Genomic DNA, 21,130 nt, shown 5'->3' with positions numbered 1-21,130 from the left:
ACAACTTAAACATCACAACTCAGAAGAAATGGTCCAAATCCAGAATATAGGACTCTCTATAGGCCAAGTTTCTTACCTTCTGCTCTCTACCTAGCAAAAGAAATCAAAAGGCATGAGGAAAGGGAAGGGGTATAGCACAAATGAGAAGCAAAAGATGTAACAGCTAAATGAAGTGTGGGCCTTGATTTTTTTTTTTCCCTTTTTACAGACCAACTCTACCAAGACATCTTTGCTACAGTGAAATTAACTAGCTATGATCTGGATATCAAATAACATTAAGGAATTATTATTAATCTTGATGGGCACAAAACAGCATGGTGGCTAATAAACGAAAACAGTCCTTATCAATTAACAAAAATGATCTCCTGCAGGAGGGAGGGATTCAGCAATGCTGTCAGGCTGCTCTGCGTGCCACGGGATTTCCATATCCCTATGTACATCTTCATCAGATGAGCTGTTTATCCGTACCTATGTCTAAACCAGCAATTTCCCATCTTTCACATCAGGGAGCACTGAAATGAACCGTCTGAGTGGCAAGCTGGGATGGATGGATAAGACATCTCACAGGCATGACCAGCCTCGGGTGTTGGCAGCACAAGGCCTGGCGCAGGCCCAAGGGCAGAAGATCATAGCAAGCCTGCATCCGCAGAACCACACACAGCACTCGCAGGGAAGCCCCAGCAAACCTACGCCTGACACCTTCCTAATGAACAGGCTGCGGTGGGGCTGGGCAGGCTGTAACACGGTGATGTGGGTTATGAGGATGGAGCCTATGCCTGCAGCTGTGCTTACAGACCGCCGAGCCCTCCAGCCCGGTGAGTTTTTGCCTTTCACACTTCTGTAACCTAATAAGAATTAACTACTCGCTGCTAACAAGAAGGTAGAGACTCCAATATGGCAATGACATAGAGGGAGAGGAAAGAAGCCCTTTAATATTCTTGGAACATCTATGCCATTAAAAGAGAGAGAGAAAGGAGGAGGAGGAGGGAAGGGGGTAACCTCGGGACCAGCACACAGTTCTCCCGCCATCTTGATGTCCTTGACACGTGCGGCCGGTGTGGAAGTGGCTGGCACCAGAGCAGCCCACGAGTAGGAGCGAGCGGCCAATGGAGATTTATGTGAACGGAGCGAGATGGACAAGGTAAAATTGTCAGGAGGGGTTGTTGGAAAGTAAAATATATTGTGACAATTCCACTCCTGCCGTTCATCAATAAACTGACAGATCATTTAGTGTCAATTAGGAGTGATAGATGGACAAGTCCCCATGATCCTGGGCCAAAATTAATGGCTGGGAGGGAGAGGGTGATTGAAAATGACGGCTGACATTGAGAGCAAAGTCCTCAAAGTCCCCGAGGGGCCGTTACTCGCCTCATTCCCTTGCAGATCAATGCAGGGACAAACCCAAAAACAGACACTTTGAGACAAAACTTAGTCAGAAGGCCTTTCTTCTCCTTCCCAGTTCCGGGGCCCCTGTGTTCAGCTCTAGGGACATGGCCATGCCAGAGACCCACCCACTCTTTAAGTGTCTCAGTTCCCAGACAACTTCAGGCAGCGGACTCTAAGATGGTGGCTTTGGCACAGCTCTTGCTTTCAAGCCAGGAGAAGGGACAGGTAGGAATGTCCCATCCTGGGCCATTCCTCAAGTCAACCCTGTCCTGGACCTTGGAGTTCTAGAACACGGTAGCTCCCAGGGCCAAGGCCCACACACGCTCTGCTTTGTCTCGAATGTTTCACACACTAAACAAAGATATCATGGGATCTCATGTGTGCTCATTAGCCAGAACCACACAGCCGCCTTCTTCCCACTGGAGACATGTAGCTGCCTGTAACTCTCATGTGTCCTCCTTCAACGGATGGAACCTACTGGACGGACAAGGCATGTACAGCTAGGAGCTGTTTATTCTCCAGCCGTGACTTCCTCTGCTGAAACCCTGATCCCTAAGGTGATGGCGTTTGCAGGTGGTACTAGGCTGGGCTGAGGTCACAAGGATGGAGCTGTCATGGTGGGAGAGAGGAAGAGAAACCGGGTCTCTCCCTGTGCGCAGATCCTCACTTGTGGACCCAACCAGAAAAAGCCTGTCACCGAGAATTTTGTCATGTTTGCATCTGACCTTAGACACCAGAAAAATGTCCCTGGAAAGCCTGGTGGGAATGTGCACTGTGCGAGCTCCCGGGACCTAGTAATTCCTTACCGTAGTCAGACTGTATCAGACACAGCACTGCACAACAGCTACTGTGATCCCCAAAGCATTGCAAGTAAGCACGCCACTTAGCAGTACGCAGTCTCTGATCTAACCAGCCGCCCAACACCAGATCTTAATCCCAAACATCCCCATGAGCCGCCACCTGTCGGATCCAGCCAGCTTGACCTCCATCCACTCTGACGTCACACGGCTAGCACTACCTGTGCCATCTGCCTCGCTGAGATTTTTACTAGAGATGCCTGATATCTTCAATTAGAACCTAGCTCTCCCAGGACAGAAAACACTCACTAGAGCATCCTGACTCACACAAAAACACTAGCAGACACTAACGCTGCTAGGACAAAGGCTGTGGAGGACAGACTCAGCAGTGCCCCAGGAGAAGACAGTCACTGCTCACCCTCAAAGAGGAACAGAACTGCTGAGGGGAAGCGCCCTAGGTCCCCAAAGAGCTGAGCGGTCACACTCGATGCCTAAACACAGAGCCATCCTCAGTTAGGCCTTCCTGTTAGACGTGGGAGGGAGGACACAGAATCTCCTGTTCTTGCCTCAGACCTTCAATATGGGAGAGATCTAAAGAAAGACCCTCTATGAGACAAGCAGGGTGGACCCCTGGGACAATCCATGTTCCACAGCAGCGGGAGCTGTTTTAGTTCAAGAACGGTAGAAGCTGGGCCTGGCACCCTATGCCTGCAACTGCAGCACCTAAGACGCCGAGGCGGGAGGATGGCTATGAGGCTAGCCTGGGCTATAAAGACCCTGTCTCAAAACAAACAGACAAAAAAAAAAAAAAAAACGGAAAGGAAGGAGGGAGGGAGGGGACAGAACTAACTAGCATAACGTGTGGACTCTGGATTCCAGAGCTAGAATGACATTCTAAGGACAAATAGGGGCATTAAATGTAAAGTGCATACTAGATACTACAGGTAACTATGCAGTGACCCAGTGATCAAGATTCTGTGACTGTTCTGGAAGACAGGAGCTTTAGTCTTTAGGGATAAATGTAACACGTACAACTTACTTTGAAGTGGTTAGGAAAAAAATACAGAGAGGGAGAGAGAAGGAGAGAGGGTCAGGAGGACTGGATGCAGAGGGAAGAAACACGCCCTGCTGCTGGGTTTTTATTCTTTTCTAGTGTTGGGGATAGAACCTGGAGCCTCCTGCATGCTAGGCAAACTCTCTTCCACTAGGCTACAGCCACAGTCCAAGAATACCACTATTTTATGGGCTATGTAACATCCTTAAGTGTACACTGCCCTCATAGTCAGTGCTGCAATCTGAATTCACACCCAGGTGCGTCTAAATCAGACGCCTGAGGCTTTAAGTGATGACCAAATGCCATGTGGCCATCCATGTGCAAATCAGTGGTAGAAAGATGTCAGGGATGGTTTTCCCTGGCTCAAGACAACCATTTGTGAAAGGTCCAAAGACATGGACCTTATCCTGGATGGCCTGAGAGTCCCAGCTCTGTTCTAGACTAAAAATCACTTGTCACGCTGGGGACGTAGCTCAGTTGGTGGAGTACTTGTCTAGCAGTGTGCAAAGCCCTGGGTTTGATCTCTACCACTGTGCAAGCCAGGTGGGGTAGGACACACCTGCAATCCCTGCTTTGGAGGTGGAGACAGGAGAATCAGAAAAGCTGCATATTGAGCTGGAAGTCAGGCTTGGCCAACACTGTTTCAAAAACAAGGTCTTTAACCTAGAAGGACTCTCTGGAGTAGAAGCATAAACCTCATGTCTTAGTCAGGGTTTCTATTCCTGCACAAACATCATGACCAAGAATCAAGTTGGGGAGGAAAGGGTTTATTCAGCTTATACTTCCACATTGCTGTTCATCACCAAGGAAGTCAGGACTGGAACTCATACAGGGCAGGAAGCAGGAGCTGATACAGAGGCCATGGAGGGATGTTCTTTACTGGCTTGCTCCCCCTGGCTTGCTCAGCCTGCTTTCTTACAGAACCCAAGACTACCAGCCCAGGGATGGCACCACCCACAAGGGACCCTCCTGCCTTGATCACTAATTGAGAAAATGCCTTACAGCTGGATCTCATGGAGGCATTTTCTCACCTGAAGCTCCCATCTCTGTGATAACCCCAACTTGTGTCAAATTGGCACGCAAAACCAGCCAGTATACCTCACCATCTGCCAGAACCCCTGTGGTCAAAGCTACCTGAAGGGACAAGGATACGAGAGCCAGTCATCACAACAGCAGCAGCCAGCGTCTGCCTAGGCCTCCTAGGGACTTCCTTTTTCTTCTGTGAACCCATTAGATCCTCACATCAGGCCCTTGAAGTAAGAGCCATTTTAGCCCTGCAGCAGAGACAAGGATGCAGAAGTCAAATAGCTTAATTAACTCTGTTGTAATCGCAGCAACGCAACGTAGTGAGGATTTGAAACAGGGCATTCCATTTCTAGAATCTGTGGCTCTTGATCACTGTGCTCTGACATCTCTCAACGTGGAACCAGAAGGTCACTGGCCTAAACTGTGGAAAAGCGGGGGATGGGGTTGTGATTCCAGAACACTGCCAATCATGCTGCTTTGGCCCCTGTGCCATCCAGTCAGAGGCATCTGGACGGATGCTTCCAAACAGAGGCTTAAGGACCCTGAACACCTTGCCCAGCCTTATCCAGATGGGTGAGGACGGACACAGCATTCACAGCCTCACACAAACATGGATGCCATGGGCCTGTGAGAATGGCTATTCCTTCCAGGAACTCCAGAGAAGACAGGAAGATGAGACAGTACAGAGTTATCCTGGACCAATATTCCTACCGGTTCCTAGAGCTGGCTTGCGGTAAACAAGAGATGCCAAGAAGGCAGTGAGGGGACGCCTGCTTGCTTCTTCACAAATGAGTGATTTGTGTCCAAAGCAGACATAATACAGAGTTCAGCCACAGTCACCACCAGGCAGTTCTGGCACACTGGACAAATGAACAAAGCATGCCTGAACTTTGAAAATGGTCGGCCAAGCAAGGGAGGAGTCAAAAGGGATGGAAGAAATCAGGGTCCCACTGACATGAACCTCAGAAGAAGCAAATCAGAAGCATAAAATGGCTGCTGCCCATGGCCGGGGAGTAGGGGTGATGGGGAAAGGGGCTGTTATGAGGTACTGGGGCGTCCTGCTGAGATGGGAGAAGAACATTCTAAAGGTGACTGGGTGACAGATGCAGGACTCTGTGTCTATCTAACAGCAGTCATATTGTACATGTTAAGCAGGTGTGACTTGCCTTATTAAGGTTACAAAAAGGATGACACAGGCACGCCTGCACACCAACGCACCCACCCTGACTCCTCCCCCCCCATCCCCCCAGGAGCTGAATACTCACTTTGCCGTCTTCATGGAGTCATCTGCCCAGCCTCCCTGCCTTCGAGGTGGTTTCGGTGGGGGAGCCTGTGTGAGAGAAGCCAGAGTGACAGTCATGCAGCCTGTGCCTCCAAACACCAGAGTGCCAGGTTCACGCCACCTAAACCCAGTCTGCCCAGTAAAGATACAAAATAACCTCTAGTTTACTATAAAAACCAGGTACCTTCATTCCTCCTGGTGGGAGTAAAAGCCAGCACCCTGTTCCCAATAGACAGTCTGGCAGATGCCTACTAAAGACTTAAAAATACTCAAGACTTTTTTTCTCCCCAGGGCTAAGAGATTAAACCCAGAGCCTCATTCACGCTAAGCACAAACTGTACCAATGAGCTGCATTCCCAGGGTGTGTGTGTGTGTGTGTGTGTGTGTGTGTGTGTGTGTGTGCATAGGCAGCAGAGGTACATGCATGTATTATGGGGGCGGGGGGAGAATGTGCTCACGTGTACAGAGCCCCGAGGTTGATGCTGGGTGCCCTTCCTCAACTGATCTCCACCCCGACTTCTTCAGACATGGTCTCTCACTGAATCCGAATCTCCCTGATGTGGCTATGTTGGCCAAGCAATGAGCTTCAAGGATCTACATGTCTTTCCCTCCCAGGGGTTACAGGACCACATTACCACACCAGCTTTTTATGTGGGCTCTGAGAATCTGACACTTTATCAACTGAGCCATCCCTCCAGCCTGCTTATGCCTATTATGGCAGTAAGCCAAGTTTTTTCTTCTAATAGTTCTTTATTTTTATTTTTATGTGTGGGAGTTGTTCTGCCTTGCATGTATGTCTGTGCACTACATGTATGCAATGCCCACCACAACCAGAAGAGGGCATCAGATCCCCTGGAACTGGAGTAGGTAGTTATGCTAGCACCCCATACCATATGTAGGTGCTAGGGGGATTGAACCCAGGTCTTCTGGAAGAGCCATCAGTGCTCTTAACTGCTGACCCATCTCTCCGGCCCTAAGGCAGCAGTAGAACAGAATGTCATTTCTTTGTAACAAACACTTGGCAACATCCAACGTGGTCAACAGTAAGGAACTGAGTAAGATGAAAGCATATACACAAACCAGTATGCAAACAACGCAAATCTATATAAAAATAATATCAAAGTTAGTGCACATTAACTAAAAACATACTTCAAAACAGTAGGAATGGAATCTGATTTTGCAAAAAGACCCATGAATTCGAAACACTGATGTTTGTTTATTAGCTGTGTGTACATCATGAAGGATTCCCAATTGAGGACAACTTAAATTTCCCATTCCTGTGCTGCCGTGCGTTTTCTGACTTTTAATGGTCTCTTTATATTATTTTATAAGAATAAACGTAGTAAAATTAAGACTTAAGAATAAGGTTTGCTTAGCAGACATAGACACGTACACCAACGGGTTCGACTTCCTCAAGCTGTTTGGCCAGGAGTACTCACCTGGGATAAACACATTCAGAAACCATGCTGTACACATTCCTACTCAGCATGTCCTAACTAAACTACCACCGAACAGCAGTCCTCCAGAGCACCTGAAGCGGAAGAGATGGCTCAGTGTGTCTCCTATTTTGAATTACCCAGCATTCTTCCAGGAATGTTTTCTGAAGGATCAATTTTCTTTTTCCAAGAACTTGACAAAATTCTAACTGTGGCTCTCAGTCTGGAAAGGAGTTCGGATAAACAAGCTACAACAGGGTTTGCAAACTTCCGCAAAGGATAAGGACAGGGCTCTTTCTTTTATGGGTCTCCACTGTAACTACTCAACTCTGAAATAAGCAGTTTAGATCCTAAGACAAGCGGGTATAGCTGACTCTCAAAAACAAAAAGAAAACTCTAAAACCAGGCAGTGGGCCAACCTTGAGGAGAAGGATGGGGTTTGCTGACCCCTGGACCAAAACCCTGTGTCATCATGACCTCCTTTCTAAAGCCCAACAGGGACCATTTGAAGAAAACGCCCTTTCGATATGCCTGAACGCCTTTATGCTTTTGATGTTTTGTTGTTTGTTTGTTTGTTTTAACATGATGATAGGTTTTCTTTCCTACCTATGTAGCAGTGCCCTGGCCTGGCAAAGATATGTTCCATTTACATACAGGGCCTTTCCGTGGCATGAGCCAGATCCTGCTAGAAATGACTGAGAAGAATGCAAGTCCTGGAATAAAATACCTGGGATAATGCACCACTATTGAGCACTTGGGAAACGTAAGGGGAACTTTAGAAAAGACCCAGCCCAGATTTCTATACTAGAGGCTAGCAATGGAGCCAGGGGGAGACCCTACAGGTTGATCCCACTTAAGAGGCACTTAAGATACCGAAGTAGAGAAGCTGTTTATCCCTGGAGCAGGGGGTGGGGGCACCCAAACATTTACAGAGGAACTGCACCCACCCCTCTTATTCCACCTCACGATCCCACCTGTGGGCTGGAAGAAGTAGCCACGTATTCCGGGCTCCATTCTCCCACAGACACAGTGTACTGGAGCCAGGCAGAACTAATTAGATTAGGTGTGATAATTCGTGCCCCTCATCCTAGCACTTAAGAGGCTGAAGCAGGAGGATTCCAAGTTTGAGAGTAGCCTGAATTACAGTGAGACAAACAACAGCCAAGAATCAACTGGATTTCCTGTCCTGGGAATCCAGAATTGAGGAAAAGAGGGGAGTCCTTCACACAGCACAGAGCAGGGTAACCCGCTGAAAACCAGGTTGAACCAGGGTGACTCAAGACTATAAACACTAAAATGACATGCAGAGTCAAAGGACCTTGTCTTGTTTCTTGCCATGTGTAAGTATGTCTCAGGGGAAAGACAAATTCTGAAACAAACTGAGACCCACTCCCCAGATGCTTTAAGTCAGTTTACAGCCAGGCCGGGTGGTGCATGTTTACTGTGCCAGCTCTTAGGAGGCTGCCTTAGGAATTCAAGGCCAACCTGGGCTACACAGAGAGGTGCTGATGTAATCCTAAGGCCAAAAGTTCAAATCCCAGTGTGCACACAACAATCTGGCCATCTTGTCACCCTTCTAACCCCAGCTCTGAAGACAGTGGAGGCGGGGGACACTGAGGTTTAGCCCAGCCCAGCCAAGAAAGCTCATGCTCCAGGCTCAGGCAGAGACCCTGTCTCAAAAGAGATGGGTGGGGAGAGGAAGAGGAGGAGGATACGCCTGTGCACAGATTCACACCCACTCGGGCACTCTTACTCACTCAGGCACACATGCACACGTAGTCCAATAAATCTATTAAAAATTAAATTTTAGCCGGGCAGTGGTGGCGCACACCTTTAATCCCAGCACTTGGGAGGCAGAGGCAGGCGGATTTCTGAGTTCGAGGCCAGCCTGGTCTACAGAGTGAGTTCCAGGACAGCCAGGGCTATACAGAGAAACCCTGTCTTGAAAAACTAAAAAAGAAAAAAAAATTAAATTTCAAAATAAACCAATTTTCACACAGTCCTCTCTGCCTGTCCCCTGGGAGCACCTTACAGACCTCTACACAGTGATGGCCTTGGCCTTATCCCCTCCTTCCCCCACCAGTGATAATGCAGTATGGTCATTAATTGACTGCCACGTTTTGTTTGGCCCCATGGTTTCTTTTGTTTGTTTTTAATTTATGATAACATCTAAGAATTGGAAAACTTCCCCATTAAAAGTCAGTTTCCAGCTGTCTTGACAAACTGGAATCTCCAGTAATGCTGGAGCCATCCCCTCGGGCAGGGGCATGCGTGCCAGGTAGCTGCAGTCCTCCTGTCTGGCTCCTTCCTGCTAATGTTCCTTCTGTTACTGCTGCAGTGTGAGGCTGGTCCTACCCCTCATGCAGAATTCCCTCTGTGCTGCTCTGTCTTCGAGAAGTGGATGGAGGGGCGATTCCGTCTTCCGAGAAACAAAGGCAGCACAATCTTCGCTTATGTGGCCAGTGGGCAGAACGAACACACTTTGACTTAGCAATTAGTTCCGTGGCTCTCACCCATGGGTCATGACCCCTTTAGGGGGTGGCGACCCTATCAGAGTTCACACATCAGATATCCTGAATATCAGACATTTACACTGCAACTTGTAACCATAGCAAAATTACAATTATCAAGTAACAACAAAAATAATTTTATGCTGGGGTCACCACAACATGAGGAACTGTACTGAAGGGTCACAGCATTAGGAAGGTTGAGAACCACCGAGTTCGTGGAACCTGGCCCTGAGGCTGTCGAAGCTGACTGAGTGTGTGGTATCTGACTATTTCTCTGCTTCAGGTATTGGGAAAGATAGAACAGACTGGAATAAAACCTATAATGTTAAAGTGTGGGAGCGTCCAGTCTGTTAGAAAGAACTTTCTAATGCTGTAAGATGCCTCGAGTCTAGAACAGGACAGAGAGGAAACTGACTCTCCTGACGTTATCTCATCTCCACTCTGGATGGGGGTCCCAATGACAGGTGGGGCAGAGATGACTGACCTGGGAAAGGATGGTGGAAGACGAGGTGATGAGGAACAGGAGCTGGAGTGGCAGATTCTTCTGAAATGGAGCCTTTGGGTAACCCCTCATGGAGGGGACAGAGCTGTTGATGGGATGGTTAAGTGTGCAGAACATGCCAGGCAATGATGCCATGGCTCCTCTACAATCCCTGTCACCACAACTAATGTCAACACAGCAAAGATCACAACATAATCAATTGAGGGGATGATTAAAGGCAGATTCTGTTCAGGCAGGCTGGATCTCCTCAGTCACTGTAACAAAGGTCACCCTCCTATGGGTGACAGCCACAGTCCTTCTCAGTTTCCCAGTTGGAAAATGGTTGCCTCAAATGAGAAACAGAAAGCTTGTGACATAGGAGTCACTCCTCCATGCCTGGCTGCTTGACATCGGCTCTAAAATCAAAGGTTTTCTTCACAAATGACGGAAGCCTTTCCTAGTTGGCGTAGTACACAACTGTGCAGGCTGCTCTTGATCTTCCACAGACGCCAGAGCAGCTTGGAGAGGGGGCCATGCAGATAGGCGGGCAACAGGAGTCCCGCCTACCATCGACTTGGCAAAGCTCGGGGTGGGGGGCACTGGGGCGGACGGGAGGCACACATGTGCCTTTGCTCATTGCTCTTAAGAATTAGCTAACAAGCCGGGCGTGGTGGCGCACGCCTTTAGTCCCAGCACTCGGGAGGCAGAGGCAGGCGGATTTCTGAGTTCGAGGCCAGCCTGGTCTACAGAGTGAGTTCCAGGACAGCCAGGGCTATACAGAGAAACCCTGTCTCGAAAAACCAAAAAAAAAAAAGATTTAGCTAACAAAAAGGCCAAAGGCTATGTTTTAGTTCACAGTTTGAGGGTATGTCCGGGAAGGCGAAGTGGGTGGAGGGGGCAAGGCAGCTCTCACACAGCATCCAGTCATTCTGCAGACAAGGATGACTGGGGCCGCTCTACTTGCTTCCTCCCTACCTAGTGCGCCACCCCCTCCATCCATGAATGGTGCTCATGCTCACCTTATGCAGAATGGGTCTTTTCAGTTAAACCTTTATTTTCTGAAAATGCCCTTGTAGGCACACCCGGAACTGTATTTCCACGGCTGTTCTAAACCCAGAGTTGACAGGTTGGTATTGTAGGAGGTGCAGAAGGACAGGTGGGACTTGGGACTCTGCAAAGCTGGGACCTGCAAAGTGAGAGGGAGACGTCTGCCTCCTGCTCTGGGTTTACTACGGAGACCGAGGTCTGCATGTAGTCTCCAGGCCCATGAGCCCTGTCATGACCACACATAAACATCCTGGCTGGAGGAGACAGGCTTCATTAACAACCAGTCTGAATTACAAGGACTAGTCTACAGAGCTCAGCTTCATTCTCAGGCACTATCCTGGTGCACTGAGGGGGGAGTGGGGAAATGTCATCCTTGTCCTCAGATGCTCCCAGTTCAATGAGGCCAACAGGAGACAATGGTCAGGTCTGTGTGACATCCATGTGAACAGACACCAAGTTGAAGCTAAACCAAGGAGGCTGGAGTGGTCTGGGAGCAGACATGAGTTGGGGCGGGGGGTGGGGTTGGGGGGAGGCAGTGCTCCAGGGAGGTGAGGCTGATGCTGAGGTGAGACCCACTCAGGCACAGTGCAGTTCCAGTCACTGGTGCGCTTTCTTGTCACACTGATGGTTTACAGAGCCACTTGGTTCTGAGGCATCTTGGAAATGGTGCTAACATGCACACTCAGTACCTAGCTGGGGGCTGGAGAGAATGGTGCCAACCCAGGATGTGACGGGGAAGGGGAAGCAGGGCCACCTAAGAATGAGCTGGGACAGGCCTCTCTTCTGTCACTGAAAGCCCTGGGCCTGCGCACTCTTTCCTCCCCAACACAGGAATAGCAACACTGCCTCTTCCACAGAGCCTGCAGGGTCAGAGCAGGCTAAGCCTCCCAGGTGTGGCCAGGTAGCTCTGTAGTGCTGGGCTCTGGGGAGACGGAGTGGCGACTGTCTCAGCCTGTTTGAAGACCGAGTGTCTCCTTCCTCCAGGAGGGACCACAGCCAACTTCCCCCCTTTAAGTGAGAGGGTCACTCACTCACTCGTGCAGAGAACACAGCCACAGAAAAGCTCAGGAAAAGGTGAGTCGTGCATTCAGGTCTCTGCTGGTCTCACGCAGACCAGAGAGGCAGGATGGAGAGGGATCTGGGGCCCCAGTGGAGGAGGACTGGCTGCAGCCGGAGCTCAGAGTGCTGGGCTGGTGAGGGCCTTCAGGCCTGCAGGACCCCTGCCACCCAGCTGGGACCTCCAGAGGCAAGTCCCCAAGACATCAGTTGGAAAAGCCATTTCCAACTTTGGCTGACTTAGTGTTAGGTGACATTACATACCTCTGTCTGTCTGTCTCTGTCTCTCTCTGTCTCTCTGTCTGTCTCTGTCTTTCTCTCTCTCTCTGTCTGTCTGTCTCTCTCTTCTTGTAAAGAACCTTAAGATAAGTGACATCACACAGGTCAGAAACAAGGTCTGGTGACAGGAGCCCTCAGGCAGCTTCCCCTGCGTGTTCTTGCGCTCTCTCTCGCGCTCTCGCTCTCTCTCTCTCTCTCTCTCTCTCTCTCTCTCTCTCTCTCTCTCTCTCTCTCTCTCTCTCTCTCTCTCTCTCTCTCTCTCTCTGGAGTGTGGGAAATGAACGCAGCCTACTGGGGCCACCGATGGGCGGAGGGGGCAGGACCCTGCATAGCTCCTCCAGAGAAGCAAAAATGTGCTGTCTCCAAAAATAAACCCAATGCAGGGATGACTGTGAGTAAAGGGTTGAGAGCACGTGACCATGGCCGCAGTCCTGAAATACCAGCGAGCTACAAAAAGGAGCCTGTGAGAGGCAGAGTTCGAGAGATTCAGGAAACAGCCTCTTTATATGGTCTCATCCGAGTGGGCCAGGATTCAACCAACTGGAATTACCATGTCAGAGGGAGCCCCTTGGGCCAGACTCATTTCTGATCTTTATATGGTTCCCCCAGATTCCTAAGATGCCAACACACAAAGATACTGGCAGTGCCAAAAAAGGAGTCTTTCGAGTTTGGAGCTTTTGCTTATACCCTCAGGAGCTCTGAAGAAACCCCACTCCCACCTACCCTTAAGATGAATCTGGCTCATCTGAGCTCCCAATCTAGAGTGCAAGCTGTTTCAAAAAAGTCAGTGTGAGCGCACAAAATGCCCAGCGAACAGACACACAGCTGAGCGAGAGCTAGTGCAAAGGTCACACTAGCCACCTTCAGTTCAAACGTTTATGAAAACAAACTTCCTTCTGTGCTCCAGCAAGGCAGGTGCACACCCCTGAGGGCCTGCATGCCTGCCTCTCAGCCCTCCTGCGACAGGATGTCGCCAGGGCTATCAGCCTCCCGCCCAAGCCCTGGGTCTCCCAGCTAAGACATCACTGAGCTACATTTTCCCACAGTGGATTTAAGGTCAAGGAGGGGCCCTGGATCCTCAGAGCTTTCAACTGAGCCCTTTTGAGAGTAAACACAGCTCTCTGTGTGAAAGAACAAACTGAAATGGACCTCATTCGATTTTACAAACAAGAAGGGAAGAAATAAATCTGAGCGTTAATGGACACCAAAGTCACGGGAGGAAGAGCGGCTGGGAAGGACTGGCTGTCTTCACGATTCCCAAAACAAAACGTGCCCCATACATAAAGTTCTGAGTTGTGAGGAAGGCCTTGTCTGTCACCACCCCAGCTCAGCCAGCACGCTGTGTGGCGGTAACAATGGGACAGGCTGTGCCATCCCTTGAAGCGCACAGCACCACCCCGGAAAGATCCCTGCCAAGAATGTTCCTCTGGAATCTAATCAAGGCCTCCGATCTGGTTCCCAGTAAGCTGGAAGCCAGGTAAGAGAGGACTAAGCTAAACGACCCCAGAGATAAAGAATCTAATGAGTCTAGCCTGGGCAACCTTTGGGAAAGCCGTCTGTCAGACCTCTTCAAAAAGCCAAAGCCGTTAAAAGGAGCAGAAACACCGAACATGGCCTCAGAGCAGTGACCAGAGACCCGCGGCTCTCTGAGGGGTCCTGGATTGTTTTTTTTTAAACACCTCATTATAAAAGCAATTTTGGAATAGAAAGCAAAGACACGCTTGGTAGTAGACAGTGCTGGGGAATGGCTACACTGCTAGGGTGACAGCTAATTCTCTAGGAAAATGTCACCTGAGGTAAGTGGGAAACATGTAAGAAACACATTCTGTCTGTGACCTTGGTGGCTACAACTCTACAAAGACTATACACAAAGCATGACTTTTACATTTTAAACTATTTTACAACTTATAATCTAAGCCAACAGGGCGTTAGCTCCGGTTGAGTCTAGTGAGGGCTGCAGGCTGTACCCTGTACCATCCCCCCTCCTTCTCCAGATGCTTCTTTTGGTAATGAACTGATGACCCAGTCAAGGAGGAAGGCACAGTACAAAGTTCGAGGTAACAAAGAGCAGGAGAACAGAGCTGGGGTGTGTGTGGAGGTGGTGCATTGTGCAAGCTGTTCATGGATGTGTCTGCTCAATAAAAAACTGACTTTAACAGGAACAGAGACATTCTCCACTTAATGGCCAGGAATTCCTAATGCCACAGCCAGAAAATAACTTTCCACCAAACACATCAGGTCTTGTGATCCCTGACATGAGCGGAAGCAAAGAGGAAAGGTGCTTTTACTGCTTATTTGGTTTTGTTTTGCTGGAGATTGCCCCCCCTCCACCCCCAGCTTCAAGCACACTAAGCAAGAGTTCCTGGCCTACAACACCCCACCCCACCCCCGGCTGTGCTTTTAGATGAAAGTACCCCCATCCCTGGCCCAATTTATGGTGAATGGTATCATGTGGATATATGCATTATGAACTTAAGAGTAGAAAGTGTGGTAGAAAGAACACCAAGTGACCCAGCTCCGTGCCTTTGCCCAGGCACTAACCAACTCCACGCCCCTGGATGTTCCCTCCCGTCAGAATCCCTTCTGTTTTACAATCCCATGATTCCGTGGAGTTATGTACTATAGTATTTTGGATTCTTGGAGCCGGGACCTAGGCCAAACAAATCAATGATAGATGGAGCATTTGCGACCCATGTGTATGAAGGAGATATGAAGATATGAAGGAGATGGAGCATGGACAGAGAAGACCAGCTACAGGGAAAAATCAGCAGCAAGAACTGACCAAAAGTGCCAACCTGGACACAGCCAGCGGATGCACTAGATAGATAAGGGTCAGTGACAATGATAAGCAGTATTCAAGGGCAGGTTGCTCAACTCAGTGAAGGCCCTCCTACAATATTAAGTTCACAGAAGAGGAAGAAAGGCTGAGGTTAGCTCAACTAAGACAGTGTCGTTTGCAGAGGTGGGACAAGGACAGGAAGCCAGGTCAGTAAGATGGTACAACTTGTCCTGAACCAGCTGAGACTCCATGACAGTTATGTGCATGCCAGCTAGGAGGACACGGTGTTGAATGAGATGGTCACAAACAAGGTCACTTGAGGCTAGACTCAAGAAGCCCCAAACAATCCTATCACCACGTCTATCTATCTGGACATTAAAGAGAAGCCCTGAGAAGCCAAAACCAAAACTTCATTTTCTACACCAAAAGTAAGAGGTTCCTAATGATGGTGTAAGTATCTTGTGATGCATGAGGACCAGCAAGTGGTTTGGGCTAACCTCTACTCTACTTGCCCTGGGCTTACACTGAGGGAAAGGTCAAGGGCAGAGGCAGGCTTAGAAAGTGATGCCAAAAACAAACCAGGACAGCTTCCACATCAACAGACCCAGCAGCAGTGATCAGACGCAGGCTTTGGAGGAAGCGTCCCTCATGCCCGGGGTAGAGGCTGTGGGAAGGCTTTGGCAGCATTGCAGGATCTTTGCAGGGTCTGCCTTGCATACATTCTTCCCCACAACCTAATAATCATCTCCCTCGCGTCGCCCAGAGGGGAGACACATGAGCTCTTCTCTCACTGGGATGTAACTGGTGGCTCGGGAAGCCAGGGTGTCTGTCAAATGATCTGGTGGCATGACACCCGAAAGCCATCAAACTGTCCACTCTAAGTCACTCCTGGGATAAGGCTGCCAGCAGTTTTCAAAGAGGCTGAACTAAAGGGAGCATATTCCAGCCCTGAAAATTATGCTTAAAATTCACCCTGGATTCACCCACCTTGGAGAGCATCCCTTGGTTCATACTAATACCAGCTCCCCCCTCATCCTCTCCTTGGGTCCACATACCATCCAGACACTAAGGAAGACATGCCCGGTTCCCCCCATGCATTTTGCCACTTAGCCAACATAAACATTCTTTTCAGCTTTCATCAGAAACCAAAACCTATACATTTTTGTCATTCTCTTTACTCTTTTCCATTTGTTCAAATTAATCCAGCATGTGTGCAGCGAGATGTGCACGATATGGAAGGGTGTAAATTCCTGGCCCTCTAGAAAGTCGCCCCTCCTGGCACCTGTGACTCCGTGGCTGTCTAATCCGTCTAGACTTGCCACCTCAACTAAATCCAGAGCAGAATAACTTGGAGCAAGTCGAGAGCAGGAGCTGGAAGAAACCTGAGCTGCTGTGTGGTTCCTCTGGGGCCACCATGACAAAGAAGTGGGGATGGACGGAAGGAGGGAGCCCTGGGCTGGCTGCCCCACTGTGTGAGACCCAGAGTGCCGAGCTCCATTCGCACCCCATGTCCCGGGGTGACCTGGGAACATCAGGTTGCACACTGCGGTCCTCAACCTTGCTTCAGCTCTGAGAATTCAGTAGGACACACAGTCAGCACACGGCAAGGACATGGCTGATGTTTCGGTCTGGTCACTCCCCATCATGTCAGAAGTGGCTCCTTGATCCTCCCAAGACTTTGGATGCTTTTACAACTGTTCCTCAACTCCCAGGTTTCATGGACTCTCCAATATTTCAAACAAGATTTTGTTTTGGGTTTGGGGTTATGGTAAGAAGTAATGGGTTGAGCTTTAATCTTGCTAAAAACTGTCTTAAAAAAAAAAATCACCATCTTCTCTGACCTTCATTTCATTGAAGAATTGAAATATACAACCTAGCCAAATTATAAAGGCACAAACCAACATGATGAACTATCATTTACACTGAATAAATTTACTTTGTGAAAACTGATAACTTTGGCTTATATTCTAGTGTTGGAAGATATTACTGGCTCAATGACTCAGGCACACTCACTCCTCTCTCATTTATTTATGTGATGTTGTGTGTGTGTGTGTGTGTTTGTACACGCGCGCACTGGATCCCTGGGCTGAAATTGCAGGTGAATATCAACTGCCTGATGGGAAGCAAACTCCAGTCATCTGGAAGAGCCACAGCAGGAAACCACTGAGCCATCTCTCCAGTTCCTTCCCAATTTTTCTCAAACAACATGGGCTGAAAGCACTACTTCCAGGTGACAATGAACTGTCTGTCACAAACGCATGGCCAAGTATATCACTAACTCAGGTGATCAACTTAGCACAAGGCTCTGCAGGAAGGCCTCCTGCCATCAGAGCAGCACCCCGCCCACCTCTCCAATGCCTGGGACTTTTTAGATTAACTTTTCAGAGTGCTACAGAAGCCTGGTGGCCTACAGCTACCTACCTGCTAAAACAAAGTTCAAACTCAGATAAATAGAACCCAAGGCTCTATAACGCAGCAGCACAATGTCTCACATAGTAACAAAAACTACTGGACATGCGAGGCCAAGAAATGCACAACCCACAGCCGAAATGTAAAAGCCTAGGAGAACACAGACCTCACGTGACCCAGGTGTTAGAATTAATAGTCAAAGGTGTTAAAGAAACAAGTATAAATATGTCAGGGGGTGGGGGCTGGAAAATGGCTCAGTGGTTAAGAGCACATACTGCTCTTGGAGAGGACTCAGGTCAGTGCCCAACACCCACATAGTGGCTCACAGCCACCCATAAACTCCAGTTCCAGATCTGCCTCACTCTTCTGACCTCTGAGGTCACCAGCATACCCATGATGCTCGCACATACATCTAGGGGAAGGAAAAAAATCCCTCAGACTCATTAAAAATAAGTAAGTATGCTCAAGGCAGTAAAGGAAAAGATGGTCATAAAAAATGAGTGGATAGGAAATCTGGATGCAAAGCAGCAACTTTGTGTTTTTAAACAAGTGAGGGGGTGGGGAGCCAAATAGCAATTTGGTACTGGAATGTAAACTAACTGAATGAAATTTTCAGTTAATGGGTTTAACAGCAGCTTGAAAACAGCAGCGGAAATAAACTGAAAGGCAGATGATCCTGAAGATCAGCAGATAAGGCTCGATGTTAAAAAAGGGAGTACTAGGGGCTGGAGAGATGGCTCTGAGGTTAAGAGCACTGACTGCTCTTCCAGAGGTCCTGAGTTCAATTCCCAGCAACCACATGGTGGCTCACAACCATCTGTAATGGGATCCGATGTCCTCTTTTGGTGTGTGTCAGTGTACTCATATCTCATATATATAAAATAAATCTTAAAAGGGGGTGGTACTAAACTAACAACGCTTCGTGGAAACAGGAGCACAAATCACCTGAGAGAACAGCAAGCTTCTACCATGGCTTCCAGAACAAGGAGAGAGACGTGAACGAAGAGCCATTTAGGTCTGTGGCCACACCACCATGAACACTTCTGAGATCAGAAGCTACGCAGGGTTAGTCTGGTTAGTATTTGGATGAGAAAAGCTATCTAAGGAAATTTCCAAATCTGGTAAAACCCAAAACATCACTCTACAGATGTGAAAAATGTAGCAAATCCCAACACAATAAATATACAGAGAATCACATCAAGGGGCATCCCGGGCAAGCTGCTACAAACTAAACATCCCAACCCGCTGAGCAAGCTCACATGACCAAGGCTGGCCCTGAAATACCAATCCCCCTGCCTCTGTGTCTGCCTGCTGGGAACAAGAAAAGATCCACATATAAAACCATCACCAGCTACAACCAAAGGAATGGCAAGCTTGTTTTGAGGCAGGGTCTCCCTACATAGCCCCAATTACCCTGAAACTCATTGCTAACCTCAGGCTAACCTCATAATTGCATCGATTTTCCTGTCTTTGCCTCCCAAGTTATTGGGATTAGGAGAATTGTGCCCCTAAGCCTAGCTGATACTTTCAATTCTGTGGAAAAAGAAGAAAAGAAAAAACTCCATCTAGAATTCTGCATACAAAGGGAATGTCTTTGAAAAGTAAAGATGCAATGAAAATATTTCCAGACGAACCAAGCAGAACAGTTCCTGGCAAACAAGGATGGCCAGGCGAGGGCAGTGTCCAGACTGAGGACAGACTATAGCTGATGGGAACCTGGCCATCAAAGGAAACCCTAACGCTCTACCTAAGCTGAAACTACGACGTGCTTTACAGTAGTTATAACGCGCGTGCTATTGATAGCACAGGAGATGCAAGGGGGCAGAGGGACTCACCCTGCAGGCAAGGTCCCCACACTGTGCGCACGGTTGCAACTCCACATAACTGCTTGTCGGTTAGGGAGTCATTTTCTAGCTCCTAGGGTAGCTGCTGGAAGAATTAACATAAAAAGCTCCACACAAAAAGCCAATGGGAGGACAAAGATGGGACATAGCTCTGTTATACTGGGCAAAAGTATGTGACCAGAAATGTTCTGTCTGGCACTAATGACATTGGCCTTAGTCAGGAGCATTCTCATCTGAAGTACCATCGCTAAATGAGTGTTTTACTATCAGCCTGTTCCACAGGAATTACTGGCATGCACACAATGAGAAGAGGCCCAGCCTAGCGGTTTCACAGAGGCCTCGCAGCCAGCATCTCATGGTTCCTAAGCAGACTTAATAATCTGCATTCATTATACAATATCTCCATCTCTTGCCTCTCCTAAATCCTGGCTTTCCCCCACAGCCTGTTTCTCTTGTAGCTCTTTCAAGCAGGGCCAACTCCATCAAATTCTACTAAAAAATACTTCTACCTTACCCCCAAGCTCCTCTAGACGCTGGCTGACTTTTCTAAACAATTACAGAACGTGATTTCTGAGCCCATGCTATTCAATATAATCAAAGCTCTTTTATGTTCCATCTTTGTCACTAAAAATGGGATGGGTGGGTTTCTATATTCAACTTGACACAATCTAGAGTCACCTGGGAAGAGGACACATCAGCTGAGGAATGGCTTGGATCAGACTGGCCTGTGGCCATGTCTGTGGGTGTCTTGGTTGGTGTAGGAGGGCCCACTGTGGGCGGCACCATTCCTAGGCAGGTGGGCCTAGGTAATGCAAGAAAGTTGGCTGAGCATGAACAGGTAAATGAGCCAGAGTGAGAGAGTAGGCAGGGTTCCTCCACGGCTCCTGCCCTGACATCCCTCAGTGGCGGACTATGACCTGGAAGTGGAAACAGATCTTCTCCTTCCCAAAGTTCTTTTAGTCAATGTTTTAATCCCAGAAACACAAAGTAGCTAATACACTGACAAGGGCATTGGGCTGCCTCTCCACTAGCAGTTTCATTTGAAGCCACCTGTAGCCTTACAGCCTCCTGAGCTTCACCTGACAAGGACCTTGGTGCTTTTGAAACTCCAGTTAGAACCTGAAACTGTTTCATATCCACTCTGAAATACCTAACTACTACAAATTGTGATGCCACTGATAAATTTCCTTTAAAAAACAAAAAGATGAAAAACCTTACACACAAAGTGAAGGGGTTTGTTTTTGTTTGTTTACAGTTAATTATGTGAGTGGCATTCTGGCACCAGAACTTGTAAAAGCATCCTGGGGAAACCTGAACCTTGAGAACTTGGCCATGGCTCTGCTATATCATTTCCTGTGACTGCTCCAAACATCTCCCAGCCAACATGCTCTCCATTCTAGACTGTTCTCCAATATAGCTGCCAGATTCCTCTTCCTAGAAAACAAAGTCAATAACATCTTTCTCTGCTCAACTCCTTTGTGCGGATCCCACAGCATACAGCACAAGCCCCAACTTTTTATTATGTGCTGGCTGATCTTATGTCCACTTGACATACAAACTAGAGTTGTCTGAATGGAGGAAACAATAAATGAGAAAATGCCTCTGCATGATCAGGCTATAGGCAAGTCTGTAGAGCATTTTCTTAATCAGTGATTGATGGAGAAGTGCCCAGTCCACCATGGGAGGAGGCATCTCTGGGCTACTGGCCCTAGGTTCTTTTTTTTTTTTTTTTTTTTTAAGATTT

General features: G+C 48.3%; 1 protein-coding gene across 1 annotated transcript in view; it reads right to left on the bottom strand.

Annotated features, from left to right (window-relative positions):
• Positions 1-21,130, bottom strand: part of Ift43 (intraflagellar transport 43) — a 78,066-nt gene that overhangs the window by 42,895 nt on the left and 14,041 nt on the right. Inside the window, exon 3 of the mRNA XM_021202437.1 lies at positions 5,529-5,593. Within this exon, the coding sequence (XP_021058096.1) occupies positions 5,529-5,593 (65 nt within the window). The remainder of the gene's footprint in view (positions 1-5,528; positions 5,594-21,130) is intronic.

Source organism: Mus pahari, chromosome 7 (assembly GCF_900095145.1).
Source record: "Mus pahari chromosome 7, PAHARI_EIJ_v1.1, whole genome shotgun sequence".
NCBI lineage: Eukaryota > Metazoa > Chordata > Mammalia > Rodentia > Muridae > Mus > Mus pahari.
This window is presented reverse-complemented; position numbering and strand designations above follow the sequence as displayed.